We start from the raw sequence: 25,385 nt of genomic DNA, 5'->3' as shown, positions 1-25,385 counted from the left end.
ATGAACATATTCCCATTGCAACAAGTTAGGCAATAAAAACTGGAATCCCTGGCAAGAGAGCAGCTGAAAAATATTTCATGCTATTTTCCAAATTTCTGTAAAAGTAAGACCATTTCAATAACAGTTTTCTGCATTGCAATAGTCACCCAAGGACATCAGAACTAGAAGGGTAAGTAAGCTGAATGTAATTTTATTGTACAGGTTTGAAGAAGTACAAAGAACAAACAAGCAACAGAAATGAGATTTGAAACAGTCCCAGGGTGGGTCTGTTTCAAGTGCTGTTAGTTATGAAGCAAAGAAATACATATTTTTGTAATATTTGCGGCAGGGTGTTACGAAGTGGAAAAATTACTCTGATAATTTGCTCTGTTTTTTTTGGTCTTTTTTGTTGTTCTTGATCATGGGGAAGTTGCTAGCTTCTTTTATTTCTGGTATTTCAGCTTTATCCATGAGATCCATGTCTGCCATCTCTTCTTTACCTTGCATCCATGAGTGGTAGAGAGGAGAGTATGGACACCCTGCAAAAGAGACCTGTGTCATTGATATGACACCTGAGACACCATGCACCATCACTGCTGTTCTCTCCAGTCAGGTTTTTTGCCTGGATACACTTTTTATTATCTTCCCTTTCAATACTTTTTGGAATGGTTGGAGATCAGAAAAAGCTCTGAAGTTGTTCTTTAAAGAACAGCTCTGGAAATTTCAGCCTTCCAGGACTAACACCACCCTCTTCTGGGGTCCACAGATATGCTCTCTCCTCAGCTTCATAATGCCAGATCCAGAAGCCTGTGCCAAATGTACAATAGGGTGGCCACAGATAGATGTTTGTTTGGGTTTTTTTAAAAGTTTTTGGGGTTCTACCAAATTTTTAACTCTATTCTTTGGGTAAAAGAGACTTGATATATCTCTATTCCCCTCACAGCAAATGATTAGGGAAAGCACACTGTTTGAAATGGAGTTATCCAGGGACAGTTTCCCAAGGGCAAAATCCAGGCCCAGTTTTATTGCAAGCTGTTTTAAGGAATTTGATTATATTGTAATTATTACTGAAGGCTGTGTGGTTTGGAAGGGAAATTAATTGGAGGGCTATATATCTGTATGGTTCCATTTGAGAGCAAAGAGGCATATTTCATGCAGCAATAAAGCACAGCACTGGGCCGTGATGTTTGAGGTTGCAGTAGCCAGGATGAATATACCCATGAGCAAGTAGAATGTGCCACAGACAGATCTGGCCTTAGGGTATTTTTACATAGAAAAGTTACTTCAAATAATCTTATGAAAAAAATTGAAGTGAATTGGAAACACTGCAGGAAGGAATGAAACCCTTGCCCCCAAACAGGTAGAGGCAATATATTTCAATTTAAAGTAACATTGTCCAATTGGGAAGTTACTTCAAAAGCCATAACTACTGCAAAAAATGTACTATGTAGACAAATCTTTCTAGAATTACTTTACATCTTTGAACAAAGCAAATGTTAGAATTACTCAAATGTAAAAAAGTTACTTGCTTGGAAAAGAGGATACCAACTCGCAAAGAAAAATGCATATTCTCAACCTAAGTCGGGATCACTTAAATAAGCAGTGTACTACTTTATCTTCGATTGCAGTCTGCATCAGTACAAATCTAGCAATTCCTGTAAGGTGTGGGATGTGTATTTTATTCACAAATATGTGATTCTCTACTTGTAGGTGAAATAGAGATGAAAGGTAGCTGCATGTTTTCTCAGCAGAAAACACCATAAGATGTCACTTTCTGTCAAAGGCTGCAATATATTCCTAGGGAGTAACCCTCACTGAAAATTCTTATGGACTAATTTATAGCTAGAGTAGACAGCTTACTTACTAATGAAAAAAATTAAATTACATTGAACAATGCATTACATTTGCAAAATTAAATTTCAGAAGCATTATTTAAATACAATAAATATTAACTAGAGCACTGCCACAAGATAGATCATAGAACAAATAATAAATGTTATTTATAATATTTGATTATTAATATTATAAATTATGTGAGATTAAAATCTTTGTACCTTAGTTTTTAAGCTTCCTTGTCACCTTATCAATCAGTTGGAGACATCTTCTCATTTCTGCGCGGCTGATCTCCCAAGAGCACAGGTCGTGTTGTTTATCTTTAAGAAAGCAGTCTATTTTTTGGAAGTACTTTTTCAGTTTCAGCCTGCTGACTTCTTTACTCCAAAAGTGTTGGGTGTGCTTTTCAATTACACATGCCTCCAATTGCTCAATTTGCAGATAAAGTGTGTTTTGGAACTGATCCAGTACTGTTCGATTCCAAGCAGCTAGAGTCAGATTTTTGCTAAAGATGTAGAAGATATGTTGGAGGATCTCTTCAATGGCAGCTCCAACAGTCTCTTTCTGCCTGCGCTGCAGAACCTGCGTAGGAAATCTGAAGGACATTTTCTCTCTTAGACATTGTTGGGGAAACTCTTTTCCCATTTTATCCAAGAGTCGCAGGCTGTTCTCGATCACTTTTCTTTGCTGCAGAGGGAGGTGGTTGCACTGAAGACTGGAGATGATGGTGATGCTTGACATTATGAGGCCAATTTGGATCAAGCCAAAAGCATTCATGATAAGGACAAGCTCTAATGTTCCTCCTTTCCTGTGAATAAATTCTGACTGCTATGCTGGTTGCTTTGAAGTTATTTGTAGACTCCCATTTCTTCAAAATCTTGACATTTAATTATTCTGTAGGAGAAGTTGTCTTTCATCATTTGTTGGTTTTTAAGGTTTTCCCCCCTGTGTATGCTTCTGCAACACTTTCATTTTCTGCTTTATGACTTCATAGTCTTTTTCTTGTTCTGTTTTGCTACTTTGGTTTTTTTTTTCAGATGGGTATTAGAATATTTATATATATGTTAGATTATTTTTTCTCTTTACTACTAAAATTCTATAGGATGTATAATGAGAATCCAAAATAAGGAGTTACAGAAACACTTGCTTTCTTAATATTCTAGGAGTAGAAGAATATGCTGAAATAAAGTAAATTTTCAATGATTGGTCAGGGACCTGCTGAATATTACTGCCATCTTGTCTCCTATAGTATGATTTATACTTCCAAGCTTCCATTCAGCTTTCTGTACTTATGTTCCTTCAGGAAAAATGTTTTATTTCTCCTCGCTTTTATTTCTTATGGATACATATCATTAGAGTGTCTGTGTGTGTGTCTGTGTGTCTGTGTCTGCATCTGTGCCTCTGTGTGTGTGTGTGTGTGTGTGTGTGTGTGTAAGAATGTGTGTTAATATGTGGGTTTTTGATACATAAACACTGCTAATTAAATGAAGCCTTGATCTTACTTAGACACAATAAATGCCTTGCAAATACAAACACACTAACATGGGAAGAAGTTAGTTACTTGAATGAAATACTCTTTTTCCCTCATATGAGTAACTGAGCAATAATTAATATCAATGCCAATTGAGTACAAGTCTGAATTCTGACAATAAATGGGAAGAGAATGAATAGGGAGGACAAAAGGTACAATTCAGCCATTTGCTTTCCCATGCCATGTAACAGAGGTAGTTATGACTGTCACAGTACTTTGGGACAGATGGCCCATTTTTGATTTTTGGTGAAAACTAATCTTTAGATTTTTGGTGAAAGCTAATCTTAAACTGCCATTCTGTTGTCCCCCCGTCTCCTGTGAATATACACGTGATTAGAAAAGATGTAAGTCATACTGTCTGGATTAAGAGGTCAGATAAACTGGTTTTTTAGTCTGAAACCTGGCTAATTTTTGTATAAAAAGTATAGAAGACTTAAAATAAATCCCCTTGGTTCCCAGGTGGTCCCCAGAGAACAGAGGGGCTAGTTGCAGCTGATTAGAACCAATTTGTCACTCTTAGTCCAGTCACATTCAATGAGATCCCAGAGACACTGATGGTGTGGGTTACACTGTAAATCTGGTCTGGTCTCATTTGTGATCACAGAGTCACAAATTGTGCAGTTCAAGGATTCAACACAGTCTGGTTGACTTGAATAAGAACTTTCAAACCCAGATTCACAAATAGTTCAGTTATTTAAGTTACAGCTTCTTGTTGGATTTCCAGAGATAGATTTACTAGACATGAAAAAAATGTACAGTGCTATGTGCAAGTATTCCCAGGTGTACTCTGACACAGCTAGGGTGTGCCAAGAGATGTCCCTGCTCTGGGGAGGAGAAAGGAGCAAGCCCATTGACTTGTCTGCAAGGCACTCGTGTTCTCATCCTCTGCCATGAAGGATTTCAAGCACCAGTTTATACATGTGGGAGAAGTGAATGTGAGACTGCAGCCAAATACGGTTACTGCCAGCATGAATGTGGGGAGGGTGCAGCTAGTTTAGATGTTAATGAAGGGTACAGAGAGAAATTACAAAACCCTGGGTCTTGTGCAAGGGTGGAACATAACACAATAGGGACACCTTGGTGCCAGTCCCTTTTTCACCTGGCCAAGTGCAGTAGTAAGGGTCAGCTACAATCCTCCTGATGACTTGCCAACCCCCTCAGCAAGCCATCCTCCCCACAATCATTCATCCCTTCGTGACACATCTCATGGCTCTAGGCCTCCTTCCTACAGTATTTTTGTTCTGTTGTTGCACCTACTGCTATGTGGCTTCATTCCCAGTCTGGTAGTCGCTCCAAGCAGATTGATGATACTGTTTTAGAGCTTCCTTTATGTTCAGCATGTAGGTATTTGGGAGGCTTTAAAAAAAAAAAAAAGTTGCTTAAGCAAACTGGGACTGGATGTACTGCCAGTGTAAGGAAAAATGCATCCCCTATCACCTATGACAACAAAGAGTAACATCAACCAGAGTGGGATGAAAGAAGTGTAACATGAGATGAAATGTTTTCACTTACTGGGAATATTTATTACATTGGAAAACAGAAGTGCATCAGAAATCAGTATAAAACATATGTACTTCAGGAAATTTTTCTCTAATGTTACAACAATTTCCATAAATTATACACAAGTATTTTTCCAAAACTGTAATCATTATATGAGTTTAATCCTTCCAGTGATCTAAACAGACAAACTTAATCATATTTATTATATCTCTCAGACACAAAAGTTCTTTCTTTCCTCTTGCAAATTACTTTTGTCCAGGTTTCCTTCTTAGTGAAGATCTGAGGACACCACACTGAGTGTCACAGAGGAAAAAATAGAAGATGGTCTCTTCCCTGTTTCTTAAGAAGATTGGGTAGGTCCAGGTGTCTTATTCTCTTGTCTGTCTTAACATGTTGTCTACACTTTCTCACCGAACAGTTACCCTTGACTTAGTCCACCAGGAGTTGGTTTCTGTTTGTTTTTTTTATCTGTGTTTGTCTAGTAACAACAAATTGTTCGTCCACGGTCAGACAGTTTCTTGATTATTGCACTGAGCAAAGCACAGTAGTGACATTGCATGATTCAGGACACAATCTCCTCTAATCATCTACCTGCACTGCTTCATTCAGGAACAAACAATTCATTAAAAGTAATGACTGGAAGGAGTAACTGAGTGATACGAAGCTGCAGTACAGATTGCTGTTTATTTCTCTGCCTGTGGGTGAAGCACAGACCAACCACTCTAAGCTAGAATTAAATGAGGGAAAGAGTTGACACAGCTGTGTTTCCAAGTAGACCTAACAGATCATTACTTTGGAAAGGTTATCTAGTCTTCAATTCACAAAGAAGATTTGCTCCTAAAAGATCGTCTAGCTATATATGTATTCATTACAGGAAGACTAAAGCTAAACATATGCACAGTTTTGTCTTTCTAATATCTTTAAAGGGCTGTAAATTACTTGTCAAATGAAACTTCATATTATATTTTATAACACAATAGAGAAATTAAATTAATATTTGCTTTCCATGGGTTCTTTTATCTCAGGCACCAAGGCAAATGGAAATCCTGTGTATAGGATGGCAAATGGAGCATTGAGACAGAACATTCCTACAAAATGGTGATCTTTTGACCTCTTATAACTACCCTGTGTTGAACCATTTAATCTACTCTAGATATCAGTTTCTTTTCTCCAATCAGAAAACACAAACCACACTGCTTTTAAAAAGTCTGTGTGTCACAAAGGAGTTGGAGTAGGTTTGGCTTGGCACAAGACAGCTTCCTCCCCATCTAGCTTGGCACTGCCCATGTAAAAGAAAATATTTTTCTCCATTATGCTTTCCATACAGCTATGTGTGCCAGTCTTCTCTATTGTTGGTGATGGAGTGGCTTGAGTTGGAAGGCACCTTGTAAGTCCAATGAGGAGTTCCTGAGGGAGCTGGGGGTGTTCATCCTGGAGAAAAGGAGGCTTGGGGGTGACCTTATTGCTCTCTGCCACTGCCTGAAAGGAGGGCACAGCCAGGTGGGGGGTCAGCCTCTTCTAGAGAAAGGGAGGGAGGACACAGCCTCAGGTTCAGGTTGGACATCAGGAAGAATTTTTTCATGCAAGGAGTTGTTAAATATTGGAACGGACTGCTCAGGGAGGTGGTAAAATCACCATCCCTGGTGATTTCAAGAAATAACTGGATGGAAACCTTGATGCCATGGTCTAGATGACAAGGTGGTGTTTGGTCAAAGGTTGGACTCAATGATCTCAGAGGTCTTTTCCAATGTAACTGATTAGATGATCCTGTGATCATCTAGTTCCAACCCTCCTTGCCATGGGCACGGACACCTTCCACTTGACTAGGTTGCTCAGAGCTCCATCCAGCCTGGCCTTGAACACTGCAAGGGATGTACCACCCACAGCTTCTCTGAGCAGCCTGTTCCAGTGCCTCACTGTGCTCACAGGAAAGACTTTCTTCCTAATATCGAATCTAAAATCACCCTCCTTCAACCTAAAGCCATTGCCCCTTGTCCTACTGCCTACCACTACATATCCTTGTCAAAAGTCCCTCTCCAGCTTCTCTGTAGACTCCCTTTAGGTGCAGGAGAGTGCTGTAAGGTCCCCCCAAGTCTTGTCCAGGCTGACCAGCCACAGCTGCCTCAGCCTTTCTTCATAGGAGAGTTGCTCTATCCCTCTAATCATCTTCATGGCCTCCTCTGGACTCTCCCCAACAAGTCCATGTCCTTCCTGTGCTGGGATCCCAGAGCTGGATGCAGCCTGCAGGTGGGCTCTCAGCAGAGCAGAGCAGAGGGGCTGAGGGCAGCTGCTCCCTGGCCCTGCTGCCCACGCTGCTTTGGATGCAGCCCAGGACACCTCTGGCTGTCTGGACTGCAAGTACACACTGTTACCTCATATTCAAGTTTTCAGCCACAAGAACTCACGAGTCCTCCTCTGCCGGGATACTCTCAATGAGTTCAACTCCCACTCTGTACTCCGTCCGGGATTGCCCTGTTCCACATGCAGCACCTGGCACTTGGTTGAGCGAGCTATGTGGGGTTCTTGTGGGCCCACTTCTCAGGTTTGTCCAGTTTCCTCTGGATGGCATCCCATCCTTTTTCTTTTGTGCCACATGCAGCACTCAGTTTCCTGTCATCTGCAAACCTGCTGAGCAGCACTTGATCCTCACCGACTGTGTCATTTATAAAGATCCTGTCTTCCAGCTCAGGAGGCCGAGGGCAACTGCTCTTACTGTTCAAAACTGAGTCAAAAAAAAGCATTCAGTAGCTCAGCGCCTTCCTCATCACTTGTCAGAGCGTTTCCCCATGAGTCCAGTAAAGTTCCGCCTCTTCATCCTGGCTGAGGTGGATGATCCCTGAGTGGTGGGGGCCGGGAAGCGGGCGAGGGAGCTGCCGTGCTGCCGCAGCGGGTCCCGTGTGCCCGTCCCGATGCCGGCGCCGCGGGGGCCGCGGCCGGAAGCCGGGCGGCCCCGGAGGCAGCCCGGGGTGCCGCCAGCGCCTCCCGCCGTCCGCTGCCGGACAGACTCCCTGCCCCGGGAACAGCCCCGGGCACCGCGGTACGGACCGAGCTCCAACAGCTTCTCTTGGGAGAGGGACCCCTCAGCTCTGTTACGCCGCATTTAAATTGATATATTTCATGTGTTCTGTATATCACACAGATAATATATTTATATTATATTGGCGTTCTCTTTATCAATGATCTGGAAAGGGACCAAGTGCCCCCTCAGTCAGTTTGTGGGCGTCACCTAGTTGGGTGTGTGTTGATCTTCTCGAGGGTAGAAAGGCTCTGCAGAGGGCTCTGGACAGGCTGGATCGATGGACCAAGGCCAGTGGTGGGAGGTTTAACATGACAAAAGTGTCAGGGCCTGCCCTTGTGAATGCCCCTCATGTTGGGTCACAACAACCCAATAGCAGCGCCACAGGCTGCAGACAGAGCGGCTGGAAAATTGCCCAGCAGAAAAGGGCCTGAGGGTGCTGGTCAACAGCAGCTGAACATGAGCCAGCAGTGCCCAGGTGGCCAAGAAGGCCAATGGCATCCTGGCCTGTACCAGCAAGAATGTGGCCAGCAGGAGCAGGGCAGGGATTGTCCCCCTGTCCTTGGCACTGCTGAGGCCACACCTCCAATCCTGTGCTCAGTTCTGGCACATGCTACAGGACAGACATTGAGGTGGTGGAGGTCCAGAGGAGGGCAATGGAGCTGGTGAAGGGTCTGGAGCACGAGTCCTGTGAGAAGCAGCTGGGGGTGTTTAGCCTGGAGAAAAGGAGGCTCAGGGGCTCTCTGCCAAGGAGGCTGGCAGTGAGGGGGAGGTCAGTCTCTTCTCCCAGGTAACAAGTGACAGTACAACAGGAAATGGGCTCAAGTTGCACCAGAGGAGGTTTGCACTGAAAAAATGGAAAAACCTGTTCATAGAAAGAGCTGTCAGGCATTAGAACTGCCCAAGTAAAGTGGTTGAGTCACCATCTTTGTAGAAATTTAAAAGACATGCAGGTGTGATATGGATAGAGTTTGGTGGTAGATTTGGCACTGTTCAGTTTATGGCTGGACTTGATGATCTTGGAGGTCTTTTCCAACCCAAATTATTCTAATCTGAGCAGCACAAGTTTCCTCATCCCATTGCTTCAACAAGAAAATTCTACCTTTACTAAGAGGGTGTTACAGAATCATGGACTTCCTGAGTTGGAAGGGAGCTACAAGGCTCAGTGAGTCCAGCTCCTGGACCTGCACAGGACCATCCCCAAGAGTCACACCACATACCCGAGAGCACTGTCCCAGGGCTTCTTGAACTCTGTCAGGCTGGTGCTGTGACTGCTGCCCTGGGGAGCTGTTCCAGTGAGAGGTGAACCACCCTGCCAGTGAAGAACCTTGTCCTAATATGGACTATAATGGTTAAGGGTTGGAAGGCACTTTATTTTTAGAAGAGCATTAGAAAACTGTCTTCCGTATTGCATCAAAAGAAATTTTTCTTTATGCCACCTTGAAGAATTTTATTGTGTAAGGTTAAAGGGCAGAAATGATGAGGCAAAACTTAATATTCTAAGAAGTAAGTCCCTTGCAGGAACTCTATAGTTTTGCACCACTTTTAAATCACAGCAGATTTTAGAATTATATTCAGAAAAGTGTGAAGCACACCAATAGCGATGTTTCCCAGTTACTTGAACAGAAGGAGAGGAGACCCTGAACTGAAACAGTGCACTCATGGAAGTCAGCAATTCTAGACTAATACTGTTGAAAATAAAAATGAGATACACGAGGTTTGTCTAGAATATATCCTTTATTATTTGCAGTCTGTGTAAATTTTAATATGTGACTGAATTTTCTACACCATTTTCTCTGTTTAAGCACATCCTGGTCTTTTCCAACCACCCAGTCAATTGCACCTTTAATATGTACAGTCAGTATTTATGAATATTGCATATGCATCTATGAACTTAGAAAAATAACATGCAAGGAAAATTGTTACCATGAAACTGATAAAAAATAAAGATAGGTAAAACAGTCAATCCCCTTTTTAGTGTGTTATGGCTTTGCACCAAGTATCAGATGTCAAAACAAACAGCTTCAGATGCTTCTTGTTAAAGGCACTTACTGTTCTTCAAATACACTTTCACATTTAGTTCTATTGCGTTAGAAGTGTATCTCTGGGATCATACTTTTATAACACAGCAGAACAGTCCAAAAAGGCAGCATTAATAAAAAGGAAAGAGGCGGGGTTATATTAAAATATGAAAATGCCAAGAATTAACACAAACTTTAAGGATTTGGTCCTTATAAAACAGGCAACAGCATTCAGGCAATAGTGATTTCTTTTCATAGACACTGACAAAATAATATCCCCAAAAAATGAACTCTTCCAGTTCCAGTGTATAGATATGTCTGAGTTGAGTAGCGTACCCTCTAACACCACCCCCAGTAAAAATACAGCTTTTCAAGACTAATTACTGTTCCACTTTGGCTGCGAAGGAAGGAACCTCAGAAGAGTGTTAGACATGGACATGCTAGCAGGCCTACAACTCTGTGTCTCTGTATCTGGATGGCTGTCCATAATAGCCCTTCTTAGAGTGGTCTGCCAGCTGCCGGCGGTACTCCTCTTCCTCCTCCTCCGCATCGCTGCCGTAACCGACGCGGTTCTCCAGGTAAGGTCTAACGGGAGCCTTCTGGGGTTCTGGAGGCCTGGAGCTAACATAGCAGAACATGCAAAGAGAAAGAGATCACGTCTACTCCCATTATGAAAAATCAAAAAATACCATCTGCTTTATGGCCACATCCAGCTTAGAAAGGCAGATGGAGCAAATGAAACCCCTTCTAGACAATAAAAAACTGCATGACTATGGTAAATCTATCTGGAGAGGCATCTTATTTCCATCAAGCTGGAGGATGACGCTCAATTTGATGTACTCAACCTACCTGGAAAAATGCCAAATTTCAAATTTTAAACTGCACACACCAGAGACATCAATAGCCTCACAGAACTCTATTCCTGAGCAGAGAGGTTTCCAGCCTTGCTACAACCCCAACTGACATCTCCCTTAATTAGCTTTGCACAGAATTTTTTCTATGCCTCCTTCTTCTTTTGCATCCTCAGTCTTCTGTCTCAAAGTCCAGAGACTTCTTATGTGACATTTCTTAAATTGGTAGCCTTTTCACTCAAATTGGTAGTCTTTTCAATCATAGCTCTCACTAAGGCACTTAGCCTTAAAAGTGGGCAGAAATAACCCACACATTTGCTTTTTATACACTATGGTGCTACACATTTGGCATGACATTAAGCAGACATAGAAAAATAGAATCTGTCAAGGCAGGGTATTTCCTCAGTTTCAAACCCATGATTTTTGCAACCTTTACTCTGGAAAAAAAAGATGGTATTCTCCTTACATCTTTCTCCCAGGGATTAAATACTCCCTTCGAGGCCAATCATTAACACTCCAGTAAAAAGCCAACAACACTGATTTCTACATGTAAGCAAACACTCTACAAATGTGGTGAAAGATTAATTTCCATTATTTTTATAAAGCTTCCAATGCTTTATAAAAAAGAATGCTTTTCTGAACCTGCCAAGAAATCCAGGAAATACCAGTTTTCCATCTTTGCATTTTAGATTATTTCCTGTGACATCAAAGCATTTGACTCACTAGAAAAAAAAGTTCCATTTCTATTGGCTATTGCTAAGATGCAAGAAAAAATTAAGAGTCCTGAAGAGCAGAAGACAAAATCCATCCTGCAGTGTGTTAGCTCTTGCATAGGTGTCAAGTCCTAGAAATGTGCAGTGTGTAGGGTAAGATAGTGCAGTGGTCGACCCATCCAGAACTTACTGAATTTTAATGAAAGACTACTACTTTCATGAGATTTGATGAGTCACCTGTATCAACTTTCATCCTTAGCTTACCTAGCCACACTACATATCTCTAAAGAAGAAGCATTTAAGTAATTAAGTGTTATTAGAACAGCAAATATTAGTTAGGATAGACTAACAGTCATCAAGTACCTAGCACAGGTAGAAAGGACATCAGAGGACACGAATGCAGGCCAGCTTCTGTAACACTGATTGGGGGAAAAAACTGTCTCTGCAAATATTTCAGTGAAACAATGTAGTATTTCTTCCCAGATGACTCAAATACTATAAATTAACTCACTATAAATGAACTAAAAGGAAAAAAAAATCCTGAAATGAGTTCCCTGAAGAGTTTGCTAAAATTCTGCCCCACCTTTATGATAAACTTTGAGGCACCACAACAAAACAATATACCAAGGCAGGATGACTTGTATGAACAAAAACTGGCAAGATCAGTTTTCTTCCTGCCAGCAAAGTCCAGAATTGAGACAGAATGTTTGGAACTGGATACACCTTACCTCATTGGCTGGGGCCAGCTCTGTTCTGACTTCTGTGTTTTGACAGGGACAGCATAAATATCTGGATGCTTTTGGGCTATTTCAATCTTTAAAAGAAAGTAGAAGAAAATAATTGTTCTTTTTTGATCCTGTATTTGCAGCTAGGATCTAGCAGGACACTGCTACATCTGAAATAATTAAAGCACGAATTGGTAATATCCTACTGATATTCCTACAATTATATCATCTTTTGCGAGAGTACTAATTCAAAGCACTCTTGAGAACAATGGATTGTCAAAAGCAACAGGATTATAAGAAGTCAGGTTTTTATAGTTACAACAGGAAACCTTAAAACATGACCTCTTTTTATACACAAATACACACAATGAGTGAGAGTATGTCTCTGAGTGTGGTTTCCCAAACTTCTCCCTCCATAAGCAACAAAATGCAAAGGGCATGATTTTATTTTCCAGGACTCTGGCTGTTCTATAGGTTACAAAGCACAGGAGGGGGAAAGGCATCTCTTCATACCCTGGCATTCTGGGCCTCTTGTAGCTCTTGCATTCTTTGCATCCTTGCCTTGTGATCCATCTCCTCAAATATTTTTACTTTCCTCAGTACTGATTTTGGAGTATTTTCTTGTTCGCTTCCTTCCTCTTCCAACTTTGCCTCCTCCTCCTCCTCCTCTGCAGGCAGGACTGCTGACTGAGAGTTTCTCAGAATGGGACGCCCAAAGGCAGGTTTCATAGAAACAGGTGGTGGTGGTGGTTTAGCTGATACAGTTGAAGTCTCACTGCTGACAGCAACATTACTCAACTTGGAGTCATAGCTCTTGGGGAAGTCATATGGATCCTCTCTGTTTTGTAACTTCCCCTGCAAGTATAAAACCCACAAAGTTTACATCGGCAACTGTGTAATTTTTGTTTCAAAAGAAGGCTTTAACCTGAAAGTAATCACTTTGCCTATGCATTTACCAGATCAATTTTCATATGATGTAATACTTCAAGGATGTTTGAACTGCAACATTTTGGGCATATACTCATAGACTACACATCAGGCCATAGAAGACCAGGACATTTAGACTTTTTAGACATTTGTTCGTCCTATTTGTTAAGGATTACCAGAACTACATGTGTTAGAGTACAGCACAGGGAAAACTGATGCCCCAAATAATTTTTTACTACTGCTTAATGTGAGGTATCATGACCTAAAATTTAGAAGTGCACAGAACCCAATGTTTTATATTCAGTTTTTTTTTTTCACTGTGCATGTCCTCCTCTGCCCTATTTTCATTGTCAAGGCACACTTGGGCTGTATTTCGAATATTTAGAGTATATGACCTATTTTTTTTCCTCTTGCATCATTCCTGAGCAAACAGTCGACAGAAACTTCTAGTGATGGTCAGGTGGTAGATTCTAATTTTGTGCTTCACAGTAATAGCCATGAGATATGTTTTTCCTGGTGATTAGTCTACTTTTAATCTTGCTGAGCTAAAAAAGTGCTTTCAGTTTGCTAGCAGATACAAAAAGGAGTTTACTTTCTTATTCCATATTAGAGATCACATGTATTTGAGAAGAACTGTTATCCAGTAAGTCTTCTTTCTGCTTGATCCTGCAACACTTTCAGTCATTTCTTCTGTCCACACTTGAAGTGTTTTCTAGTCTCTGACCATTCCTATTGCTTTTTACAATCTGCCACCCTGGAGAGTTCTCCAGAAAGAGAATGTTAGTATTCAGATTTGTTTCTACAAATTTACCTTAGGTGGTTCAGGCTTGAATGCTGGAGGTGGACTTGGCTCTCTAAGGATCTCCCTGCTACCAGCTTTTCTCAACTGAGCTCTTGGTTCTGGAGTAAACTTTTTTAAACTCTATGAAAGAAAGAGATAAAATCACTGCAGTAGGCAGTAATTCAACCATTTTTCCTCTCTCTTAAGTTTACAATTTTGGGAGCATTAACCAAGAGTCAAAAGATTGCCAGCAACCTGACTACAATCACCGCAAATGTAATTGAAAAGTTCAATGTCATGAGACATCATCAAGAAATCTATAAATTTAGGAAGAAAAGCAGAGGTTTTCTTTTATTTTCCTCTTCATAGTGTAGATCTAAAATACTATCAGAAGCAAGGTAAAGCTGCTATTTAAAAAAATCCTCTGAATTTTAAACCATCCATAACGGGTTTTCAGAAAGCCCGAAGTTCAGTTTTACTGAAGAATCCAGTCATCTCACCTCCTCGTGATGCACAGGTTCAGAGGATCGGCTAAAAGATGAAATCCTCGGTTCCTCCAAAGGCTCATCAAGTTCATTGTCAGTGTATGCACCACCTTCTCCATCCGTATCCTCTAGGTCACTGATCAGCCGGCTGTCACAGCTCAAATAGTCAGCACCCATGGCAGTAAGGTAAGACATACGATCATCTGCGTCATCTTCCATGCCATCCATCTAGGGAAAAGTCAGTAAGAAGTAAGGAACAGAGATTAAATAAAAGTCCAGTTAAGACTCAACATTAAGGCCAAACAGCTCAGGCTCAACATCAGTCAGCCCTTAGGAATGACTTCATGGAACTGAAAGAAACTAATCACAACGAAAAGTCCTGTTGAAGTTCATCCCTCATCATCATTCTCCCCTAGCCCAGCATTAGTGATGAAACCTCCCAAGTGTTACAGAAAGAATACTCTTTTTTTTGTTAAAGACATACATCAACTGACTATTTGTCTAGCCTACTGACCACTGGCAAATGAATTTCTGAACAATTTTTACTGGCAAGAGATACTTTGAAACATGTATATAGCTTCAGAGAGTATGGACTGACTGCTTACCTTTCCTTCTGATACCCATACTGCTTCTCCTTGCTGTTGCTGAATTGTATCCTTCAGGCTACCATACCAGCTATCATTGGCTGAATTCAAATTAATGGTTGCTGTAAAAATTGAAGGAAAAGGTGTATATAACACAGTAAACGCAATCCTTTATACATTCTTGGCTGTTTAACACTTTTTGCTTTAGGTATGCGAGAATGTTAAACAGCAACTTCAGTTAGATCATTGACAAAAGCATGGTATTCTTGCTTTATTGTTGGTCCATTCCGAAGCTTATTAAATCGCTTATCTTTTAATGGCAGTACACCAGCGCAATTTCTTTACCATTAGAATTTGGAAGAACAAGGAACTTTGAAAGAAGTCAAGGAAGGCATTACTCATGACCACACCTTCACACTCTTTTAGTTCCAGCCTGCATGAGCTAATATGCAGAGTAATAAGTATTTGTCTCAGGATTTACGTAGTCCCATACACTACTCTCTTACTCAGCAGGTTAAACAAACATTCTTCCTTACCTGTAAAGAGGTGGGAGCAAGTTTTCTTCAGTTTGTTTGCTTGCTCATAAAGTTTTCTTGAGCTCTTGTTTGATGTAGGACATAGCCTTTGTCTCATGGTCTTCACACCCTGTTTACTGTCTGGGTTAAAGAAGACCACAATTGGAAACCACTGGGTGTAATTTAGCAGGTCCACTGCTTTAGGAGTGACATCCAACAGAGCGTGTTTATCCTGTTAACAAGAAAGGCCACTCAATGTGGTGCATGTGGGAACAAGTGGAGGTGACTGAACATGGGATCCTAAGAACACCAGGATAATATTTGCATCCAAATAAGAGCACAGCTTGTGGAATGTTTTCCCACAGTTATACTATATTTAGAATGTTAAGAGCAAGAACAGCACTGCATGACCGTAAGCCTCTGGCAAATTCAGAAAGCATATAGTAAAACAGATTCTCCTCTGTCCAAATTTAGAATGGACTTGAGAAGGAAAATTTAATTTCTAGTATCAGGTTCAAAGTTATAAAAATTACTAAAATTGCTGTTGAACAACTTCAAAATAGCTTTATCATTAAGCTTATCACAGAAATAGATGCAGTGAAAATTTGAGTACCCTGAAAGTTCCAGGAGCAAACAAATCAAACACCATGCCTTTAAGAATAAGCAGTTTTAAGAGGAATGCCCTACCTGCTCAATGATTTGCCTCACAGTGTTCAGGCGCACTACTCCAGTTGACTTCTCCGAACCTGCATCTCTGGGTTCTGTCTCTGCAAAGACAACATTTTAGCTCATCTAGACTGGCCAGGCAGCTGTGATTATTAAGTTATCCATTCTCTCAGTTAAGGATGAAAAAGACATTAAGAGGACAACTTACTTGCTGTCTGGTACAGGTGAGGCAAATCATTTGACAACTTCTCCATAGCGACATCTGCAATAGGGCCAAATATCACCACGGGTCTCTTAAAACCAGCTGAAAAAAAAATATTTGGAGAACAGAAAAATCTGGTAAGACTGGGTTTATATATAAAAGATAAGACCTTCAGTTAATTAGCATAGTTGAAGTTATTAAAAATATATTTTAAAAAAACTATTTCTCAGAGGTTTGTGCAACAGCATAATAGAGAAAACTACTTTTGCCAGCTGAGAAAGAGACTGTTTTCATTAAAAGCTTTCTTATTCCTTCTAGAGGAATCATATTTAGAATATTTTACATCTGAAAATGTACAGATCTTCATTTATATTTCCATCCATCAAAACTCCATGAACCTTGACACAGTGGGCTTTGTGTGAATAAAGACACAAATGATAAACCTACTGCAATGCAGCTTGAAGAAGCAAAGAAATGTAAAACTATGTTACTGCTCATGTCGAAGCAAGTGAAAACACAGTCCTCAGAGTTAATGGGGGAATGCCATTACCCCAAGTCTTCATCCTGGCATCTGGGATCTCCTTTAAAATACTCTTTACTAGTTTGTTTTGCTCCAGAATACTGTCATGTGCTACTGCCCAGAAAATCAGTTTGATCTGCTCACCACTAGTAATACAGCTAGTTTACAGTCATGGAGATAGACCACGTGAGCCATGACTATATTTGGACTGTTGAAAATCCTTGAGTTCTATTTTCTCTAAGCCTACTGTTGAAGTGCTATTTATCATGATTAATGTTGGTCTCAGGCGTATGGATTGTACTTTCAGAGCTAGACAAGAAGAATTCGAGGAAACAAGGAAAGCCCTGCTGTTTCATCCCTTTTTCATTTTAAACCTTCAAACTGGCAGGTATATTTTGGAGGAAAGAGAACAACAGCCATTTAAAAGGGTAAAAAAGCTTTCTCATAGACCAATTAGTAGCATCCAGAAGTCTCCATTCTGAGAAAAATATCATCCCTTCCCGTTGTTCTAATTCCACATAGTTACAAGTTGTTAGAAATCACTTTCTTAGCTGACCAAACATTTGGATGCTAAAGCAGCCAGCACTAAATGGGCAGCCAGCTGAAAGCAGTCTCACCTACCTTCACGCAACTGAACGCGCTCGTAAGCTGGGAATTTTGTGCTCACAGATACAATAGCTGTCAGATCTTCACGACTCTTCCTCAGATTCTTCTTTGCTCCAGATCGCTGGCCACGTGTTCTCCAGAAATCTGCCCTATCACTTGAGCCATCTTTTTGGGCATTTTGAACACTGGCCATCTGTTCAGCTCTGACAGAGAAAGCAGGGAGTTCAGAACTAGTCAAGGAGGGCAAGGATGCTTTCAGTGATGAACAATGGATTTTGAATTTGCAACAGATAATTTGCCAGATAGATAGAAAGGAGTGGAGGTAAAAGCACACCAGTTCAGGTGCCTTTGCCTTGGAGCAAACACACTGTCAGAACAAGGCTCTGACCTGCCACAGCTACAAGCTGCTGGGCAGGAATGAGTCCTGAGGTCTTAAACTGATCGCTTCCACGAGTGTAAATAAAAGGATGCAAATGCAAAGAGGTGGTGAGAGAGGGCAACTCAGAACTGAAGGCCTAAGAAATTACTGTCACTATTCTCTTCTCCATTGGGCCTCAAAAGTTATGTCACCAGAGCACAGAAACAAAGGCTGGTTTGGTCAGACCAATTAACAGAGAGGAGAAAATGTACTTACCAGGAGACAGACAAGGGAGTCACACAAGAAGCGTACTTTGCAACTTGTGTGCATCATGTAATTGTGAGCTTTTTCTTCCATCATAAAATCACAACCACACTCAAAACTTAAAAGCTACAGTCTAAAAATTCAGCTACAGTCTGGTTGTGGTTTTAGGGTTTTTTTTGTCTGATTAATTTTAATAGTTTTATGCACTCTATACATTTGAACAGGTATTATTACCTCCCATGAATTTTGATTAGGAAAGCATATTTAAGCAAAAATGTTGCTGTGCTTCATTCAATATTTTACACAAAAATACAGACTAAAGCTACAAAAAAAACCCCACAAAACCAAAACCAAGCAAAACAAAACAAAACAAAATCCCCTAAAAAAAACCTACCCTGCACAAAAAAATGTGCCTCAGAATAAATACTTAAAACACACTCCAAAAGGATACACATAGGAAATTCAAGCACTGAATTTTTCTAAAGATTAATCATCAGAGTATTCTTGCACAAAAAGTCACAAGCGTCCTAAGGTGAAGGGTTTTTGTTTGTTTAGTTTTTTTTGTTTCATTGGGGTCTTTTGTTTGTTTTGATTTGATTTGGTAAGGGTGAACATACAAAGAAGAAGGTGGGGGGGAAAAAAGCAAAAGCCTAACAAAAATAGGACCCACCACCCATTTTCTGGAAGAGGAACTGAAGCAGCTACTGCTCAAAGCTTGGTTGATTGCTGAGACAGAAGCTCTAGGTCTGTGCTCTAAATAATGACCTGGTATGTAGGTAACACCACCCTCTCTGTCTCCTTGCATAATGCCATGGTTCTAAAATATGCAGTTTTTATAGGCACAATTCATGTAAAAATGAAGACAAAACAATTCTTTCATTCTTGTAGAAGGGAATAGAAAGAAAGAAAGGTATGACATAGGAAGCAAAAAACACTGGGTGAAGGGAAAAAATCTTACTTCTAACAATGGGTAGCAACATGTGGTGCCACCTTACCTGCTCTTATTTGGAATGAGGCCCTTTTCCAGTTCATTTCCAATTCTCACAGCCAGCCAGTTTCCCAGTTTGCCATCATACAGTGTATCAACAACTCTAAAGATCTCGCCCCTGGTGAATGCTAAGCTCTGCGCTGACTCTTTGTCACACTCAAAGTGACTCCTGATGAAGAATGAATCTCCTCTGCCACAGGCCATGATGTCTCTGTAGACTAAAACAAGACCTCCATTTTAGCTTGTATTTTTTTACACTTGAAAGAAAGATTAAGCTGTGATTCTAGTGAATACAGCTTTGAAATTCTAAGGATCTGCCCAGAAAGATGAAAAAACTCAGATCTACATTCCTCTACACACTCTTATCAGGAGTGCTCTATCCTTGTCTGTGCACAGCCCTTACAGCTCCAGGGCAAAAGGCAGCTATGGTACTACAGTCTTGCAGCAGGCTGTGTTTCCCAAAAGGAAAGCAAGAAGCTTTTCTTGCTCTTTAACTGCTCATGAATAAAATTGTCCATTTTCTGCTGATCAAATCCCTTCTGACTGCCAAAGCACCGCAGATCTTCTCCCAGCTGCTACAGACAGAAAAACAGAGGAAAAAGCAGTACCTTACCACTTCTCAGGATTAAGAGTTGCTATTTGCTAATAATAAAAGACATGGAAAAGTACTCTGATAAAGACATCACACATGCAGCGTTGTATGTATGGAATGCAGCTATCTTCTCAACTAGTGAAAAAGGAGATAAACTAAATGCTATCAAAAATAAGCACAAGAGAGATTATTTGTGGTTTCACTGACAAAGCACAGCTTAAAATATTCATAGATATACGTACATTTTTTTCAAAGCACCTACCTTCATATTTGCTTTGAGCCAAAATTGTCACAGTTTCACCTTTGGGAATTTCTAAGAGATACAAAACAGCTTCTTCTCGAACAATGCCTCTGAAGTCTTGAGTATTTACCTACATAACAAAAAAACCCACAACAACTGATAAATCAACAATAAAAGGAATAACCACAGATTTTTCTTTCATCTGAAAAATCTTAATATTCTATTCCCTTATTATTTTTACATATAGCTATATATCTATATCAATCTATCTATATATATAGAAGTAAATTATTGTTTCTTGTTAATACTTAATTCCAGCTATTAACAGTAATCTTCCTGAAATAAAATGTTCTGGTTGTACATTGCCAGATTGTTTCCTCAACTTTAACAGCCTCTAGAAGGGGCAAGAGAAAAGAGACAGAGGGAAAATTACATAAACCTTCCATGTGCATTTTCAGAAAAAAAGCAGAATGAAGTGATTAAGGGGCACAGATGATATAAATCAGAAACCTGAAAAATAAATCACCATAACCCAAATAAACTGGAGAAAGATGAAACAATTTTTGGCCCAAATTTTTCCCCTCCAAATCTAGGAAGAAACATTGTACAAAAAATTTATTGCGGCATCTTGCAGCATTTTTCTTGATTAATATTCAACTACTCCTTCCATAAAATTATAAACAAACTAAAGCTTGGTATACACTGCTCCTTCAAGAACTCATTTCTGTAAAATCCCTCCATCACATATACACCCTTGCAAAGCAATAATTTGATTCCTAAGATCATAATTTATTCCATATTTCCAGTAAGAAGAGCAAATGAGAGTATACAGAAGTTATTTGCATTTCAGGGACACATACTCATACCTTAAGAATCTGATCTCCTTCCTGCAGTCCCTCCTCATCAGCTGAGGTACCTTCTTGAATTCCAGCAATAAATATCCCTACATCATTTCCACCAGCCAGTCGTAGACCCACGCTGTCTCCCTTCTTGAATCTCACCATTTTTGTATTAGGACTACAGGATTTACAAACAGAAAAGGAAAGTAAGGGCAGATATTAAAGCAAATAACAATTTTAGCATGCCGAAAGAAAAAAATTACAACTCCTCAACTATATAATATTAATAATATTCTTATATCCTTTCTTTCTTTGTATAGGCTATATTTATTGAGGTAACCCTTCAGTGAAGGCAGGAAGCAGAGAATTTGCATTTTTCAGAGTGGAAAAATAATTAGGATTAGTGACTAAGTGGCATACACAGACCTGCTGAGCAGGAAAACAGGTCCCTGTTTCTGAAACCCCAAAGTAGCTCCCCATCTACTGTATCCTCTGTCATATGAACATCTGCAGTTTTTGTGAAAACAGACTGAGTTATGAGTAATCATACTCATTGTTTTTTTCTTCTATAATCTAAGGAACTGTCATATGAATTAAACTGATATCTATCTTCTTTATTGTGTAACATGTTTGTTAGAAGTCTTCAAATTTTCTTGTAATGAGAAGTATTTTCAAGTATAATCTACTGATATGTTAACGATCAGTCCCTTCACATTGCAGTGGGAGAGACTAATGGACTAGGCTCAGATATTTTGCTGTCAGAAAAGCTGCATGACTGAGTGACCTTCCAACTCAGAGGACACTACTTATCTGCCAGCCATTCTCAGTAATACCCTAAGCCTGTATTATAAATTCCCCTTCACCAAAATAATCACTTGATTAATTTGCACATCAATGACAACATATGCAGGGTCCAACCCAGAAAGGGTTTTATTTAAAACACTACACCAAGCTACAGAACATTTTCAAAACTTAAGGCTGCTCCTTTTAATTCCAACACTCCAATTCCTTCAATTTCTGTATTTGGAAACTCTCAAAAGAAAACATGTAAACTGATTTCCTATTAATAAAAACAAAATAAAACAAAACAAAACTCTTGCATATATTTCCATGCAAGCTCAGAAATACAGGGTGTTCAGTACCTTCCAGGCAGGCTCCAGGCAGATATTTCTAAAACTAAGTTGATCTCAAATATCATCAGTTAGAAGCCATGTCACCTCTTCTTGGCATTAAGCTATAAAGGGAGTATCACTCCAAATGGGAGAAAGAACACAAACCCATGCAGCCAAGAATCATGCACTGGTCACTGAAGACTACGAATGCAAAAGAACTCAGCAAGTACCACCTTACCCATATATTGCTTCATCTTCTGGGCTGGGTTTAAGAATTGTTCGTGTGACTGCTTTTGGCTGAGGCACTAAATGTAAAAAAAAAAAAATACAAAAAAAGTTACTGAGATATTGAAAAGGTTATAAATGGCAAGAATTTTAGCTATCAGATAGCTATCAAATCAAACCCTCCATGCCAAAGATTAATACAGGTTTAAAAATCAAACATGTCTGAATAAAATTCATTTATTTATCTTTTTTTAAATTCTTGAAAAATAAAAAAAAAGTTCAAGGAAGGGATACACTACTCTTTAAGGCAAGTTAGATCAGACTTCATTTGTGTACTTAGGGCAACAGTCTAACAGCAGATGTTTTAAGAGAGTATTTGCTTTTTTCAGGTGGTAGATCTAATAAGCAACTGAGGTCAAAAAAATTTCAGGTGTTTCTTCCCTGCACCACAAAGCAAAGTGGTGCAGGGAAGAAACTTCTTCTTCTGTGTGTAAGGGTGGGGCTGACATGAAGAGCCATAACAGTTTTGTCAACATGGTTGAGGGAATGGACATTCTGTGGCCAGGGGAAAAAAAAGCAACCAAAACCTTCAGGCTCTGACCTGCTGTGTCATCTTGGTACTTCAGTTCTTTGTTTGAGTCCACAGCTGTAAGAGCAGGAGCAGCAATGTCACCAGTTGATTTGAATGGAGTAGGCATTGCTCCCATTCTGGACATCCTACTGGAGGGATCCTCTTTTGCACTAAAAGAAAAAATAGTAAAAAAGTGTCATGAAATCAGGTAAGAATGCATATATTTGAATAACTTCTTTGATAAGCATGAGAAAAATGAACTAGAGAACATTTCTTACTTTGGTTTCTCTTTCAGTTTTTCATTGGATGAATGTGAATCTAGATCAGAATGATGTGATCTGTCATCTTGAGGGGAGAATGATCTGTTTGACTCTATTTCAGAAATATCTGTAAAGATATGAAATTCAAATGAAGACACGCGGGATTTGTTTAAGTTATCTGTTCACCTGACCAGCATATGTATTTATGAAGCTTTCAGATAGAGGATACACTGAACATTTCAGCCCACTCTCATCTCAAGTTGGATTTGACAAAGATTCAAAAAGTGCCTTTTAGTGTTTCCAGCCCTCCACCCTCCCAAAATATTTCAGGAAAGTTTCACACAACTTTTAACAAACACACTCACATCAACAACTACTTTGAGCATACCACACATACCACCTGCATTAGCTAGTGCTAGCAGGCTTTGATTTGAAGTGTCATGGAGGTTTCCAAACCAAAGACCACCTTCACATCAACAGGCACCACATCACTGCCCTTTAGCAGCAAAGGAAACAAGAGTGGCCCTTGGATTTGAAATGCACCTCAGACTTCACAGTTAAATATATACAGGAAGTTCCACCCCATATTCTGACACCAGAAAAGCAAGTATCTTGTTCCACATAATATAACATCCTTCTCTCCCAAACATTCTGAGCTCTTCCCAAAGCAAGCTCAAGCTGAGAGATACAGGTCACACACTTAAATAGAACAGGTGCTGGGAACAGAAATCAGTTATCCAGGGTCACTTAATTTCCTCTTGTCCTGACATTTCTTCCCTCCATTTGAATGCTGCCATGAATGTTAGCGTCTTCAGAAGGAGAGACCAGTCCAAAGCTCTTGTTTTAAAAATTTTTATTAATGCACCTGATTTGCTTGCTCCAAGAAGTAAGACTGATTTTGCCAGACCAACATTGGTCCTTCTATGTCTGCTCCTTCCTAAAATGTAACTATATGGTTACTATAAAATTATTTTCACCTAAAGGAAGGGTTGCTGAGTATTACTTAGGTTTGTTTGCTTTTCATTGTTTTTCTTAAAGAATCTAATACCACTCTACCACAGCAAAACGATATAAGCTCCTTTTTGTCCTTGCACAGAGTCCAGAAGTTTGGATCCACATTAAACCTCACCATCCATTTCTGAGTCACTGTCATTCAAGGAAGGAATGTTGAGCAGTGTCTGCTTTCGGTCCCTGAGAACAACCAGCTGGAGTTTCCCACGTGATTTCTCAATCAGTTTCCGGGCATCAGCTAAAGACATGTTCTCTGTCACTGTACCATTGATCTGGACACAAAAGACAACAATAACAAACAAGTCTGCATTGTGCTCAAGTTTAATAGTGAACTTGACTATAACATGACTTAGTTCAGAATAACCACTATAACCAGTGCCTGCCAAACTGCTAGCAGTAAAACCAGAACAGACCTTGAGAATGATATCTCCTTCATGAAGGTTGCCATCTTTGGTTGCTAGGCCAGTACGGGTCATTTCTTTTATGAAGATCTGACTTCCGAGACGGAGTCCATACTCTGGAACCAAGAAGATAATCCACTGTAGTTTAAAAGATGAGCAAGGATGCATTGTTTTAAAAACTACACAGTTTCATGCATCAAACACCATTATACCATGAGAGAAAAAAAAAAAAGAAAAAAAATAAGAAGAAGAAAAGTAGGCCTAGTAAACCCAATTCCCCCTAAGCCAAGTCTCTGATACCTGTGCTGCCATTACTATTGAACAAGCAATATCCCAGATCCAATTACAGTTGGACGACTGGTCTGCACCTTCAGCAGCAGAACAATGCCTTTGTTCTGGAGCTGCTTATTAATGTACTAGATTAGCTTCTCCGATTCGTATTTTGCATGGCATAGAGGGGGAAAAGGGTCTAAAAGCACTAACAGAAGTATTTCTTTTCATCAGTTGCTGCATCCTGACCCTGTCCTATCTGTACTCCAAGAAATGCTTTCGTTGTTTCAATCAAAGGAATTTTTTTTTATTCCCTGCCCCCTTCTTTCCCCGTGATCTCAGTTACTTGGGTCAGTATATTTGCTACTTAAAAAGAAAGGCAACATCCCTAAAAAACTCACATCCTAGAACAACAGAATGTTGTCCTGCTTTAAAAGATCACCACATTTCAGCAAGTCTGTAAAGTATCCATATGAATGGCAGAGATTATTACGGTTTAGCTAAACATAAAAGTTAACAAATGCAGCTTATATTTCTCCTTAATTGCACACATATCTGCATTATCTTTACAAGTGGAAACATTACATGCAGAGGAAGAATAGGAAGGAGAAAAAAGGACTGCTGCTAGAGCCAATGAAAAAAAAGAGATTAGCTCCTGCATACAAAATTTAATTAGCAAAAAATTGTCAAAATTACAACAGGGTGGATTAGGAAAAAACCCAACAACCACATCCAACCCCTCCAGAAATAAACCACCACTCCCCCCCAAAAAAAAACCCCAAACAGAAAATTATGTAC

General features: G+C 39.9%; 2 protein-coding genes and 1 long non-coding RNA gene across 12 annotated transcripts in view; 1 reads left to right on the top strand and 2 right to left on the bottom strand.

Moving 5' to 3' along the window:
* Positions 1-288: 288 nt before the first annotated feature.
* On the bottom strand, positions 289-2,651 carry LOC129133129 (interferon omega-1-like). Its single transcript, XM_054652750.2, has 2 exons — positions 2,034-2,651; positions 289-518 (listed from the first exon to the last, which is right to left on the bottom strand). The coding sequence occupies exon 1, from the start codon at positions 2,587-2,589 to the stop codon at positions 2,035-2,037; it is 555 nt and encodes a 184-aa protein (XP_054508725.2). The 5' UTR covers positions 2,590-2,651; the 3' UTR covers positions 289-518; position 2,034.
* A 6,926-nt stretch (positions 2,652-9,577) lies between these two features.
* Positions 9,578-25,385, bottom strand: part of TJP2 (tight junction protein 2) — a 50,698-nt gene continuing 34,890 nt past the window's right edge. For all 10 annotated transcript variants that reach the window (XM_054651774.2, XM_077171860.1, XM_077171857.1 and 7 more), the window contains 18 exons: positions 24,330-24,433; positions 24,035-24,188; positions 22,924-23,032; positions 22,676-22,815; positions 22,088-22,154; positions 20,765-20,915; positions 19,920-20,028; positions 19,073-19,283; positions 17,471-17,658; positions 16,336-16,431; positions 16,149-16,228; positions 15,483-15,693; positions 14,968-15,068; positions 14,378-14,590; positions 13,908-14,018; positions 12,683-13,024; positions 12,173-12,258; positions 9,578-10,501 (listed from right to left, as the gene is read on the bottom strand). In XM_054651774.2, coding sequence (XP_054507749.2) covers positions 10,330-10,501; positions 12,173-12,258; positions 12,683-13,024; positions 13,908-14,018; positions 14,378-14,590; positions 14,968-15,068; positions 15,483-15,693; positions 16,149-16,228; positions 16,336-16,431; positions 17,471-17,658; positions 19,073-19,283; positions 19,920-20,028; positions 20,765-20,915; positions 22,088-22,154; positions 22,676-22,815; positions 22,924-23,032; positions 24,035-24,188; positions 24,330-24,433 — 2,645 coding nt within the window. In that variant the 3' untranslated portion in view covers positions 9,578-10,329. The remainder of the gene's footprint in view (positions 10,502-12,172; positions 12,259-12,682; positions 13,025-13,907; positions 14,019-14,377; positions 14,591-14,967; positions 15,069-15,482; positions 15,694-16,148; positions 16,229-16,335; positions 16,432-17,470; positions 17,659-19,072; positions 19,284-19,919; positions 20,029-20,764; positions 20,916-22,087; positions 22,155-22,675; positions 22,816-22,923; positions 23,033-24,034; positions 24,189-24,329; positions 24,434-25,385) is intronic.
* Positions 22,716-24,168, top strand: LOC143692202 (uncharacterized). Its single transcript, XR_013180068.1, has 2 exons — positions 22,716-22,853; positions 24,002-24,168. It is a non-coding gene; the product is annotated as an uncharacterized LOC143692202 (long non-coding RNA).

This window comes from Agelaius phoeniceus, chromosome Z (assembly GCF_051311805.1).
Source record: "Agelaius phoeniceus isolate bAgePho1 chromosome Z, bAgePho1.hap1, whole genome shotgun sequence".
Taxonomy (NCBI): domain Eukaryota; kingdom Metazoa; phylum Chordata; class Aves; order Passeriformes; family Icteridae; genus Agelaius; species Agelaius phoeniceus.
Note: the sequence above shows the minus strand (reverse complement) of the source record. Positions and strands in the feature narration are given on the sequence as shown.

Coding starts and splice junctions, on each gene's coding strand:
- LOC129133129 (XM_054652750.2), bottom strand. CDS start 2,589: ATGAATGCTTTTGGCTTGATCCAAATTGGCCTCATAATGTCAAGCATC.